Genomic DNA, 14612 nt, shown 5'->3' on the forward strand with positions numbered 1-14612 from the left:
ACAAAATGACTTTTGATCATGATCAAGTGACCTAAAACGTGCAAAGCAATCATTTTACTTGATTACCATTGTGTCAATGTTTCATAAACTAGATCCATTAACTTTCTAAGTTATGATGCAAATTTAACAAATACACCCAACATTACAAAAGTTTGTTGACCCTAAATGACCTTTGACCTTGGAACCCGAATCTCACACAGGATGTTCAGGGACTTCTGGGGCTTCAGCCCCCCCCCCCCTGCTTCCGCGGCCCCTGTACTGGGCTGAGTCTAGTGTCCTATAGAGATCTTTCAGAGATCTTTTATGCAACAACAGGGAAAAGCAATTGCTCTTATGTCCAAGTTTCATGAATTAAATCCATAAAACTTTTGAGTTAGGATGACAATTCCACAAATACCTCCAAGTCTTTGTTGACCCTAAGTGACCTTTGTCCTTGGTCATTTGGCCTGAAACTCAGGCAGGATCTTCAGTGACACACCATTACCCTTATGTCTAAGTTTCATGAACTAGGTCCATATACTTTTTAAGTTAAGATGACATTTCAAAAAATTAACCTTGTTTAAGATTCAATATTGACGCCACCGCCGTCGGAAAAGCAGCGCCTATAATCTTGTTCTGTTTTGCAGGTGAGGCAAAAATAGGTTATGTGTAACAAGAAAAGGGGTCATAGAAATTAATTGAGTTTCTGGTGATACAATGATTGAACAGACAAAATCTTTGTCAATATCAAGGAATATATATCACATAAATGCAATGGTGTCGATGCGTGACGTCATACTATAAACAAGCGGGGGAATGAAACAATAGATCATACCCCCTTGAAAAATTGATTCACAACACAAATCGACACCCATGATGAAGTACATGTATGTGATAGCCACTGACGAAGACTGGCATATGACATCACAAGTGACTGAATTAATCATCACTTGATTTTGTCCCACCTTAAGTGGAGGCACAGTCAGATTTCCAGCAAGTCCAAAATGGCCATTATGATAAATAATATTTGTACCAGCTACATGTAAGTGGTCCATTTAAAATAAAACGGCTGTTTTCAACTCACCATGCTGGCACTGTAAGAGACATGAGATGGCAGTATAATATGTTATTCCCATTTTTTCTGCTATCATCAAAACCAAGTTTTGTATCAAGATGGACTTCCCCTGAGAGATATATTTAAGAACTCACCTGTCTCTGTTCCGCTTGGTGTGATGGTATCCACTGCCTCCAGGCATGCGACGTGAGGCATCCACCTGCCTGTCCCTTGACCGATGCTGCTGTCTCTGATAGCTCAGATGGGGTGAGTTGATCAGCTCGGGAGGTAGCAGGACACCCAGAGGTTTCAGCAGGCTGGTTAACTGTAGGAAGAGCTGTGCAATCTTATGGTCAAGGAAAATAGGATGTACTGATAGAAACTCCTTTTGCTTCTTTCTCACATATCGCTCATAGAGGCAGGAAAGGGGGTTGTCGGAGAAGAAAAATCCCTTCAAATTCATTTTTGAAATGCTTACACACCACATGAATAATGTAAAAGCTAGATTGACTTGACTGCATGCAGTCTAATACCTTTGTAACCTTTCACCTATGGAATACCAAATCTAGTCAGAAGACCACCACTCCCAAATTAATAAATGAGTCAAGTTTGAAGTTGATCCCTCAAATGGTTATCAACTTAGGGAACTAGAGAAATGCATTTTAGTGTATAAAGACTGCTGTCACCTATGAAATTATCACCCTAAAATCTAATCAGATCATTGTCACTCCTATTAAAAAATTGATACGTCAGACGTTTCTTAGTTATGGCGAGAATAAAAACAAGACAGATGAACAACCCGATAACATAATGCCCCCAACAACCACATATGGTGGGCTAAGGCATAAAAAGTACTAAAGGCACAGATTGCATTTTTTATGGAAAGTTAGATTCATTTAAGTGTGGAGCAATAAACCCAGTACTTAACTTAACAGGAAAGAATGATCAACATTGTTGATACAATGCCCTTTACTTTTGCTTGCAATTAAGCTCCCTGGCCAATATTCTGGATTTAATTTCAATCAAATAAATCATGGTCTATGTAGTAAACTATGGGCACCCTGTTAATAAAAACAATTGTTCCTTACTTTTAATACACATTGGTCCAAATAATAAAGGTTGATTCAATTGTACAACATTACAAAACCATGGACTGTGCAAGTTTGTGAGCATAAGTACTCTTATTTCATCCGACCAAGAAACTCATGATCATTAATGCACACTTTTTGGCAAAGGATGCTACATTCAAGCTTAAATGAAGCACGATAATACCAGAAATTTGAAAAGTCCATGGTTGTGTACCATGGTACACTTGAAACTTCATTTGAAAATGTGGGCTTTTATGTCTCAATACTTCAATGGCCCGAAATTCTATCACATACAAATTGCAGTACAAGAATTGCTAATAAATCAATTATCCATCTGTTTTTTGTCCCATAAAATTCCTAACTTTCGAGCATGGTGTAAAGCCCTGTTTATGCTTAGGTCACATTGCAGTTATTGTATTTTAATCTCATTTTATCATTTTGTATGCACTTTTGGGTGCATAATAGTTTGCAAAATATGTGCTCACATTATCTGTATGCATCATGCATTTCTTGTGCAATGGTGGTAGCTGTACAGAGCCTTTGCAAAGATTAAACAGGATTTGTGCTATCACTCTGTGATCGTCTAAGCCTCTATCAAAATAAGTGGCATGCCTGTGGCAGTCTCGCCTGCATTACACAATTCGATATAGCAGCAGTGTTGCCTTTGAAAATAGCCAATGAATAATTATTCACAGAAGAAAACACTAATATGATAAAATATTATGCCCAAAATGACCTTTGACCATGAACATGTGACCTAAGACATGCACAAAATAATCATTCATACTTGATGCAAATTGAACACAGATTTCCAACACGTTCATTGATCTTTAAATGACCTTTGATCTTGCCCATGTTCCTGAAATTTGCGTAGCGTATTCAGGGAAACATCGCTGCTCTTATGTCCAAATTTCATGAACTAAATCCATTGAATTTCAAGTTACATGTATGACAACATTTTAAAAACTTAACCTTGGTTAAGATTTCGATATTGATTCCCCCAACATGGTCTAAGTTCATTGAACCTAAATGGCCTTTGTCATGTGACCTGAAACTTGGGCAGGATGTTCATTAATATTTGATTTCTTATGTTCAAGTTTCATGAACTAGGTCCATATACTTTGTAAGTTATGACATTTCAAAAACTTAACCTTGGTTAAGATTTCAATGTTGACAACGCCACCGTCAGAAAAGCGGCGCCTACAGTCTCGCTTTGCTATGCAAGCGAGACAAGACAAAAATTGTCACAGAGTACCAAAGTTTGACATCAATTTTCTTTGTATGCATGATGCAAATAATAATAATATAGGTATATTTACCCAGGGAAGCCGCTTCAGTTCCGAAAACTGTTCTCCCAGCGGGCCCTGCTATTATTATGCAAATGCTCCACACATCAAAATCTAACATGAATTGGTTCATGGTGATCCAAGGCATGGCCAATGAAAACATCATTGAATCCAATGAAATCAATATGGATTAACTGGTCAGGGGGGTGTTTCACAAAGATTTAAGTATCACTTAGGTCGCACTTGAATATAGACGCGTACATGATATGCAACGCGCAATCTTATTGATCAATACGCAGTAGTGCGCGTCCCCTTGGCATGATCTGACCAATGCTGTCACGCCTATTATTCTGCGCGCAACAAGACATTTAAGGGCGACTCTAAGTCATACTTAAATCTTTGTGAAACACCCCCCTGGTTCATGACCATTTGGGACCATCCTACATGTAGGTCAAATGTGACTGAGGCCTAAGTTTTGGTTCATCCTATCTTGGAGCTATTTGAAAATGCACATAAAGAACTTCAGAAGATTGGAAATAATAAACATCAATTTCATTTTTCAAATCATAAGTGCTGTGAGGTTGGTGTTGAGCTTATGATTTGCCTTATTGTGAACACAGAAGGATCAAGAACACTAATAAAAATATGTAATAAATGGGCACTATTTCATATGCTCAATAGATGAAGAAAAACTTCCCAAACTAAATTATGAAAGACTTGTGTGGATTGCTGTTTGTTTCATAATAAGGGTTAATTGGAATGCAAAGATCTAGTAAAAATAGCCCCTGTATAAAAAAAGTCCCACCCCTTTCATTTTCCACAGCTTCTAGGGCAACTATACCCCCTTTACAAAAGTATAGGTGATACAAAGACAAATTCAGGTGAATCTCACTGCCTGATTCAAATCTCTCCTAGGAGCACAAATATCTTTTAGAAATTAGCTGAAATTTGACTTAGAATGGGAAAAATCATTCCAACTTTGCATAATATAGGATGAAAATTGCTTTGACTTTTGGGCAATGAACTTAACATGGAAAGATGACTTATTCAGACACAACTGTAATTGATAGATTTACATGTACACCCCTTAAAGTGGGGAGGGAAAGGGTGAAGGAAGGTGTTTGTCCTTGATTGGAGGAAGGGTGTTGTGTTACGTATGGAGATTACAGGTATTCTTACGCATAGGATATGATTGCAGCATCTTGGAAGTGCCATGCGAATGGCATATGAGATGGCTTGTTTCAACATCACTTTAGCATACTATTTAAAAAAAAATCACTTTGGCTTCATTCATCAGACAACTAGAGCCCATCCCCTTTATAGAAAATCATGGATCATTATCTGAAAAATATTTCCAGGACTCATATCACTGATGTATGTTGTAGAGAGAAGCGGGAGTGAGGGGTTAATTGGGGGATAGCTATCTTGAGGTAGGCCTACAAGTCAATAGGATAACTTGTATTACTGAGCATGGCATGGCAATGGATACCTGGCTTAAAGCCTTCGGAAATATCATACAGGTATGGTGGCTTGTATCAACATCATTTGGCTTGTATTTTACATCGCCTCTTCAGCTTGTTTCATCACGCCCCACTGGCAACCACCAGCCAAATAGAAAGACTCTGTGAAAGGATACAGTCTGTCAAGGAATCTCAAATACCAAAAAATTGTGTGTAAAGTATGTGTAGTAGTAATACTAACATATTTCATAAACTCAGATTATCTAGAGATGAGTACATGAGAGTTGGAGAACTCGTTTAATTTCTAAACTAAAATGAAAAAAAAAATCGAAATTTACTTCACTACATATTTCAAATACAGGGTTAATCTAGCTAAACAATCAACATCAAACTAAAAATAGTTAAGTTCAAGTGATATATCACCTTACAATTAAAAAAATCCCATCATAAAAAGGCTGCAATTCAGGGTCTGAACAATTATATCTCTTTTGTACCTACTTCATCATATTTTAAATGGTCATCGCGAAAATCCTAATTATTCTAAAAACAGAAAATCCTTTTTGTAAGATAAATGAGTTGTTTGAAATAAATGCTCGTTTTGTCAGCTTTGACTGGGCTATGAACCGAGGTATATTGCACACTCCTTGATATACAAATGTACCAAAGGGGCATTTCTTTAAAAGAGAGTATTAAAACAGTTGTTAAATAAATAATAGCAATAAAACACATAGAGACAAAAGAGATATAAATGCTAGGACATGAATTGTAAAATATTTACGGGGGTTCAAGTTCAGGAAATCAAAATTTTAAAAGGATATTTTTGCTGTTGTTGTTGATGAATGTCATGGCTGTACCAGATGTTCCTAAGCGCCCTGTTCTCCCAATCTGTAAAGGTATCACAGAGAAAGACAGAAATAAGATAAGCTGAATTTGAGTAGTCATAATAAGAGATCATTTTCAGAGAAAGTATTCAAATCACAGGTAATTGTTACTATGTCATCATAGATTTGATCTAGAAAGAGTGAAATAATGAAATCTACATGTAGGCTGAAAATTGCCTACACAGATAAGAATACATGGGTACGTGTATCATTAATGCTTGGAGAATGACCTGTGCCATGCTAATTTTACTAATCATTAGATGCTTACTCATGTTCAACCAGAATTTCATTTACACATACAGACACTAATTTAATTTCGTTGAATTCTGTCTGAATTCTTTGTGTGATCATCACCACAACTGGAAATGTTCATGAAACTGTCAAAATACAGCAAGAAGGATAGGCTATAACATCAAGATTTATGTTCGCTAGGAGAGAAATCAAATTACCTGAAGGAAAGTATGAATTACAAAAATATATGCAAAAAGTAATTTACATGAGTGCTTCACAGAAAAGAGAGGACAGAAAGCTCTGAAGAAATGATTCATTAATGGACATCATTATCGCTTGAATCACCTCAAATGCATGTATTTGCAATTATTGGGTCTACATTAACCAAATATAAAGAATTTAAGTCTGAAAAGTTTATATAACTCTGTAATACATGTTATATCAACATAACTTCTCTCAAAATTTCATAAAAGAAATCTAAGAAAGTATGTAAAAAAAAAAATTAGCAAAATTTCACCAAGATAATAATGTCCATGACAAAAATGTACGTTCAAAGGTACATGACCCAACCTGATGTATATATTCCTCCACTGTCCCTGGCATGTCAAAGTTCACAACCATCTTAACCCCTGGCAGGTCAATACCACGCCCTAGCACAGCCGTACTGATCATGACATCATGTGCACCATCTTTAAACTTCTGCAGGATCTCATTACGCTGAATCTGAGGCTTGTCTCCATGTAGTGATGCTACCGATATACCACAGCTCTAGATAACAAGAAAAAGGACGGATTATAATATTTCAAGAACCATCGCCCAGTCTTGGAATCTCTTGCCAGATGACCTAAAATAAAAGCCAAAATCTTTACACATTCAACAAAATGAATATAGAAATCCTATCTTCATATTCTTATTGCTCCTATTTCCTCTTATGAAATTTAGTGTGTTTAACTTTTTTTCTTCATATATTACATCAACTTATCTCTTTTTTTTGTCTTGTCTTTGTTACCCTTGGAGGGCTGATCGCCTTCACTAATACCCACACCATCACAATTTATTTTTATATACATAATCACGTTAATAAATGACATTTTAATATCTTGTGTTTTGTTATCTTCATATTGACTTGGCTAATATTTTCTGAGGTATTTTTTTAAAGAGATGTGAAAGTAAAATTAATTCAATTCGCTACCAATTAAACTTTCATAGGCTTTGGAAAGATCCTATCTGGAAATTAAAGGTCAAGTCCACCTCAGAAAAATGTTGATTTGAATCAATAGAGAAAAATCAGACAAGCACAATGCTGAAAATTTCATCAAATTCGGATGTCAAATAAGAAAGTTATGACATTTCAAAGTTTCGCTTATTTTTAACAAAATAGTTATATGAACGAGCCAGTTACATCCAAATAAGAGAGTCGATGATGTTATCACTCACTATTTCTTTTGTTTTTTATTGTTTGAATTATACAATATTTCAATTTTTACCAATTTGACGATTAGGACCTCCTTGCCTGAAGCACAAAATGTTAAAATAATGGAATTCAGTGTGTTCAGGGAGGAATGAAACTTCATTTCACATGACAATGACGAAAAAATAAAAATATTTCATATTTCATATAATAAAATACAAAAGAAATAGTGAGTGATGTCATCAGTTCCTCATTTGCATACCGACCGAGATGTGCATATAACTGTTTTGTGAAATGGAGCGAAACTTTAAAATGCCATAACTTTCTTATTTTACATCCGATTTTGATGAAATTTTCAGTGTTCTGCTTGTTGAATTTTCCTCTTTTTATTCAAATCGAGTTTTTGTTGGGGTGGACTTGTCCTTTAATGAATGAGGGAATGAACGGTCCACACCATGTCCCCTCAGGTATTCAGTATCCTGACATTCACTCCAACCTAAACACCATGTGAAAGAGAATACAGGATTAGGCCACCATATATAACCCCAGTCACTATGCACTGGGTTACTAAGGTATGTATGGTATGCCTGTGCCCTGCGTCCTTATACATACAAATAGCAAGCTTGCAATTCTTGAAGCAATCTTCAACAGCTATTAGTGTTTGAGATAAATCAAAGAAAATAAGAATCAAGGTAATATGAATTGAGACGAAAAAAGGCAAATAAATGGATTTTTCTTTAATTTGTGATATACTTATCTACAGATTTGTTTTACAAAAAATGCAAGAATTTTTATATTTATCTGAATATATCAGGATTTACCCCACCCCTCCACAAAAAGGATTGCAGGAAGTTTATCTTTTATAGCAAGGATATCGTGAAAATTTAGAAGCTTAAATATCATATTATCACAAAGGCATATATAAATCATAGAGTAAACATGCAAACGTTTGCAGACTGAAGGAGAGTGAAGCTGAAAAATTCTGGGTGAAAAGGTACCTGAAATTAAAACTAATATCCTCTAAAATGAGCACTTTAGTACCAAAATAGATGTTATCTAGCAAAATATTAAATCATAACATACATGTTTAAAATGAGTGATTTTGTGTGTAAAAAGATTACCCATCAGATCAAGTCATGGAATGTATCCATCATCTCTACATCGTTCCCATAACACATTGATCTTTAATGTATACCTTTTCAACTGCTTGAGCAAGGAGATCTGCTCCTGGTTTGGAGTTCACAAAGACTAAGGCTGGTGGCCTGGGAAAAAAAAACAACAATAGTTTGTTACTTTTTATGCTTATATTATTTCATATTATCATATTATATTATTATATTATATAATCCCACTCAGATTAACTGTAAAAACAGAGAATCATCAAATGCCTGAATGAAGATTCACAATCAACTGAAAATTTAGCACTAGTCGTTTTGGTTCATAAGTTGCCCTTTCCCCCACGAAAAATGTACAAAAATAGGAATAAAATTTGTTAAAAGGGCCCCTTAGCAACATTACTTGAGGAAAGGAACAATGTTGTGAGCAGTGATTCTAAGACCAAATCATACCTATTGAAGTGATTTGAGAGAATAAGTACCTGAAATGTTTGGGATCTTGGAAAATTGCAAAGAGTTTCTTTTTCTTTGATGGTTCCTCCACCCATAAGATGACCTGTTTCACAGAGGTACAGGGAGTGCTGGGCTGTTGAGGAATGGAACAGGGTTCACATGAAAACACCACCTGCATTTGTGTCTAGCCTTGTCAGTTTTTAATTATTTTTATAATTATCACTACCACCACCACCATTATCACCAATAGTGTCTCTATCACAATTATCATCCATAACCAATCATCAACACCACCACCATAATCATAATCATAACCATCATCATCATCATCATCACCACAACCACCAACACCATCACCACCACCATCAGCATCATCACTGACGCTACCACCATTATCTCCATCACCACCATCATCATAATCTTAACCACAATCATCACCTCATCACCATATAACACCACTCATTTACTGTTCATAAAATGGTTCGATGACATTCGTTCCGGCAACGTTTGCTCCTCTGTTAAATCTGCACGTTTAGCCGAAATCTAACCTCCAAAACTATATAAACCCTAATCCTTATCTTTTTATTATTCTGAACCAAAAACTCTACTTGAACCCTTACTCTAACCCTATGAGATATTAAGACCAGAGAAAATGTCGCAGGAGCGTATGTTGTGTCACCCATAAAACCCCACAGAGTATCAAATTCGGAGAATGCTCACCGTTCCCACAGAGATAAAGACGGGGTTGTTCAGAAGAGAAGAGGCCATTTTCTCTATGGATGCTGGAATGGTTGCCGAGGTAAAGATGGTTTGGTGGTTGTCTGGTAAGTGGGTCATGATGTCATAGACCTAAAACAAACCCAAGAAAGATGATTGTAATGTCTGAATACCCTACAGCAACTGGCAGGCACTTATCAAATAAAGATATAAAGATTCCAGAATCCATTATTTAAGAGCCTTGTATGTTTAATGTTTCGTTCACAAACATCAGGAGATACTGACTACTGTATCACAAGATACAGTTGACTCTTAGAATTACTTATTAATATTTACATGCATATTTCCTGTAACCTACTTTGCTATTCCCATCGATACTGACAAACAAAAGCTGCATAAGAAAAGAAAAAAATTACAGTAAGATCAAGCTTCATTTTAGAAATCAATATACAGAGCGTCCCAGAATAAACGAAACCGAGATTTAGCGATCATTTATCATAACTTAATCATAAATAGAATAGACAAATGACCTATCAATTTAAAGCTAAGAATCTCCTCTTTCATCTGATATTCCTTAGGTTATTTCTTATTCACGCATGAGTGAGCAAAAACAATTTCAAGAAAGGATACCAAAAACTCATTTGGCGGGGGTTATCTGGGTTTCAAAAAGAAAACCACATTTCTGAAAAGTTCAATATCTGCTCTTTAATTTGGTACCAAAATTACAAAAAATGGTCAAGAAATAAAAAGTTCTGTTCATTTGAAATAAGGCTTGTATTTCCACAATTTCATGAGATAAACGTGTTTTCACCGGTTTCCCACAGAAGCTTTCGCATGGTGAACAAAAGATTTAATGCATGGCTGATCGTCAACAAAACAGTGTCGAGAGAGTTTGAAAGCCATCCTGGAGAACCTCTTCATTTTATGAAATTATTGAAATTCAAGCCTTATTTCAAATGACCAGAACTTTGTTATTTCGTGACCATTTTCTGTAATTTAGGTATCAAATTAAAGTGGAGATATTGAACTTTTCAAAAATGTGGTTTTCTTTTTGAAACCCAGATACCCCCCGCCAAATGAGTTTTTGATATCCTTTCTTCAAATTGCATTTGCTCACTCATGCGTGAATGAGAAATAATCTAAGTAATATCAGATGAAAGAGGAGATTCTAAGCTTTAAATTGGTAGGTCATTTGTCTATTTTATTTATGATTAAGTAATGATAAATGATCGCTAAATCTCGGTTTCGTTTTTTCTGGGACGCACTGTATATCATCCATTGTTATAAATCAACAGGTGAAAAGAAACCTATCATTTCTTAATCTGTGTGTATAAATAGTAAACAGTTACCAGTCATAATAATAATACTGGGATATTTACACAGGGTAGCCACTTTAGCTCCGAAAACTGTTCAGTAGGCCCTGCTATTATTACTCCGGCTTTAGCTTGGCTACCTATAGGTGCTCAAGCATTCAAGGAACTTCTTGCTACTGGGTACCCATTCACCTCTCCTGGGTTGAGTGCAGCACAATGTGGATGAATTTCTTGCTAAAGGAAAACACGACACGGCTAGGAATCGAACATGCATCCCTCATATTGAAAGACGAGAGTCACAATCACAAGACCACGACGCCCTCACAGTTGCAGAATAAAACTGTCAACTAAATTATAAATTAAACAAATGTACCTATTTCTTCAGAAAAAATTCAACATTCAAGTCCTAGAGAATATCTATAAAACACAACATATAATACATCATTAGGGCGATTCCATCAATAATCATTCTTTTTAAATGTATTTTCAAATATACTTGTGAATTGCTCAAGCCATGATAAATTTACAGCATACTTTATGGAATTTCCCTTTATTCATGACTCAGGTATAAAAAGAGACAAAGTCAAATCTTTGCTTTAGAATCATGGCACACAAGGGATATAATTCTTACCTGCTGCTGGAATCCAAGTTGTAGCATGGTGTCTACTTCATCAATCACAACCAACTTGATATCACTCAGATTAACACCTTGAAAGAAAAGCACAATAGTAATTATGAACACCAGAACAACTGTGTCTACTTCATCAATCACAACCAACTTGATATCACTCAGATTAACACCTTGAAAGAAAAGCACAATAGTAATTATGAACACCAGAACTAACTGTGTCTACTTCATCAATCACAACCAACTTGATATTACTCAGATTAACACCTTGAAAGAAGGGCACAATAGTAATTATGAACACCAGAACTATTGTGTCTACTTAATCAATCACAACCAACTTGATATTACTCCCATTAAAACCTTGAAAGAAAGAAAAGCACAATAGTAATTGTGAGCCCTAAACACTACACCATAACTAATGTGTCTACTTCATCAATCACAACCAACTTGATAAAACTCCCATTAAAACCTTGAAAGAAAGAAAAGCACAATAGTAATTGTGAGCCCTAAACACTACACCATAACTAATGTGTCTACTTCATCAATCACAACCGAATTGATATCACTCAGATTAACACCTTGAAAGAAGGGCACAATAGTAATTATGAACACCAGAACTACTGTGTCTACTTCATCAACACGACCAACTTATCACCCAGATTAACACCTTGAAAGAAAGAAGGGCACAATAGTAATTATGAACACCAGAACTACTGTGTCTACTTCATCAATCACAACCAACTTGATTATCACTCAGATTAACACCTTGAAAGAAAGAAAAGCACAATAGTAATTGTGAACCCTAAACACTACACCAGAACTCATGTGTCTACTTTATCAATCACAACCAACATGTTACTCAGATGAACACCTTGAAATAAAGGAAATCACAAAATAGGAACCCTGAACACTACATCAGAACTAATGTGTTTATTCATTATTCACAACCAACTTGGTGTCTCAAACTAACACCTTTAAAAGAAATTCAAAAGAAATAGTGAGTGTATGACATTTTTATCTCATACATTTGCATATCAAATGTATTTAGCAAATAACCGGTGTTTTTTGTTGTAATAGTTACACTTAAAAATATCAAAACAATTTGTATCTGATTATGATGAAATTTTTGTGCTGTAACTGATTTTTGCTTGAGTTTTTTTCTTTCTGTTCAAATAAACATACTATTGGTGTAGTGCCAAATGTATTCATTTGTTGGTCAACAAATTTATTCCAAAGACATGCAATACAGCGTAAACTCTGAGTACAAATACAAAGATTAATGCAATATTTAATCGAATGATGAATTTTAAGCAAAGGAGAGCATATTAATCAATAGAAATAGCAGTGACCTCTCAGGAAAACTAAAGAGTTTAACACTGACACTGTGATCAAGGCTTTGTGTTAACTACACTGTGCTTGACCAATCTCTCAGGATCACCCCCAATGGGTGTCATCATACATGTAAATAAAGGTGCAAATTGTGTGCATGCATTATGAAAGTTGACACATACAATCTACCAATAATTTCAGCTTTTAGAATATTGATCTGCGGATCCTTACCTTCTTGGTTGATAATGTCCATGATCCTACCTGGAGTACCTACAATAAACTATAACAAAATAAATAAATGCGAGTGATACCATGAACAGACAAAGTAAAGTGCTCAGTTTTCGTCATCGACAATAACTAAACGTTCCCGGATGTAGCATACAACCTGTTTTTGCCATTCACTAGACGAGAAATTCTGCTTCTTTTTCAAGTGACATGTGCCCCAATACATTCTGGTCTACTCCCACCGTAGCAAGTGCTAATCTTGTCGCACCTGCTTGTACACTGCGTTCTCAATCTCTTCTTACATTTCTAGGAAGAATCATTGTAAAACTTGCTACTTGTGTTATCCCTCTTGCTGTATTACTTCATGCTAACAGAAGTTACAAGATCAAAGAAGTAAATGTCATGAGCTATATTCCGGGAAACTTTTGGCTATTGTTTATAGTTAGAATTGGATATCCATACAGAACATACATTGCATACTGGCCCTCTGACAGAAAATCATGATTACAGGGGTACCATTCCCCCCTAATAAATTACTTTCAAACATACATGCCAGTTGTGGTTAATATCTAAAACAAAATTAGCTCAAACAGGATCCCATAAAAGGTGTTTGAAAGTATAAAAATGTAAATATAACTCTTATAATTAATCTGGTATAAAAATTTGTAATTGCTGAGAAATTAGCAATATGGAGATTTGCATGGCGATTCAATAGAATGTCAAGTTGGAGTTTCATCTTTTTTTTATCAAGTTTCCAGTTTTCATGCTCAAAGTTAATCTGTTGCCTACTGGGTCAAAGCGGTCCCAATACAATGCCTTCTGGGAACCACACAATGTAGATAAATGAGTCAGTAGCCAATATTAATGTTGATAACATCTAAAAAATATTGTTGCATGATGTTTCCAGAGCAACACAGAAGTTTCAGGGCTTACGAAGAAGCAACATAGCAATTTGCAACCTTGAAAAAAAGACAGAACTGCAACACAAACTCACCTGAATACCTTGTTGTAACCTGTGCAACTGTGGTGGTAGAGGGAGCCCTCCAACTAAGAGTGCAGTCTTCATGCTTGACAATCCTACAAATAACAATTAATTCAAAAAGTAAGATCATAGAAAGCAAAACTGAAGCAGTATAAATATTACAATATTGAGATTGTACTTTTAAAGGATCAACAACTATTATATCACCTTTCATAAGTTGTTTTGCCTGTTCTTCTATCTGCATGGCAAGTTCTCTTGTAGGAGTCAGGATAAGCACATAAGGATCTTTGCTTCCAAACCCAGTTAGTACTTGGTTATAAATGGTAATCACTGAAGGCACGAGGAATGAGAGGGCTGCAAAAAATAAAAAGGTGGAAACAAATCATTGATAAGATTTATAGACCAGAAGAATCAGGAATTTACAAATTTTTTATAGCCAATTTCCTTATGAAGACAGATT

At 35.5% G+C, this 14612-nt stretch overlaps 1 protein-coding gene across 2 annotated transcripts in view; it reads right to left on the reverse strand.

The window, feature by feature from the left end:
* Positions 1–14612, reverse strand: part of LOC121415697 (probable ATP-dependent RNA helicase DDX59) — a 37470-nt gene that overhangs the window by 1408 nt on the left and 21450 nt on the right. Inside the window, exons 6-16 of one of the 2 annotated variants that reach the window (XR_005970031.1) lie at positions 14360–14506; positions 14165–14247; positions 13177–13225; positions 11620–11696; positions 9679–9807; positions 8988–9091; positions 8586–8652; positions 6550–6747; positions 5686–5752; positions 4897–5031; positions 1284–1370 (exon numbers count right to left, since the gene is read on the reverse strand). Coding sequence is in view for 1 of the 2 variants with exons in the window: in XM_041609003.1 (XP_041464937.1) it covers positions 1189–1372; positions 5686–5752; positions 6550–6747; positions 8586–8652; positions 8988–9091; positions 9679–9807; positions 11620–11696; positions 13177–13225; positions 14165–14247; positions 14360–14506 (1105 nt within the window). In the remaining variant the exon portion in view is untranslated. Of the gene's footprint in view, positions 1–1188; positions 1373–4896; positions 5032–5685; positions 5753–6549; positions 6748–8585; positions 8653–8987; positions 9092–9678; positions 9808–11619; positions 11697–13176; positions 13226–14164; positions 14248–14359; positions 14507–14612 lie in introns of those variants that run through there. The other variant, XM_041609003.1, reaches the window with a different exon arrangement.

The sequence above is a fragment of the Lytechinus variegatus genome, chromosome 5 (assembly GCF_018143015.1).
Source record: "Lytechinus variegatus isolate NC3 chromosome 5, Lvar_3.0, whole genome shotgun sequence".
Taxonomy (NCBI): Eukaryota; Metazoa; Echinodermata; class Echinoidea; order Temnopleuroida; family Toxopneustidae; genus Lytechinus; species Lytechinus variegatus.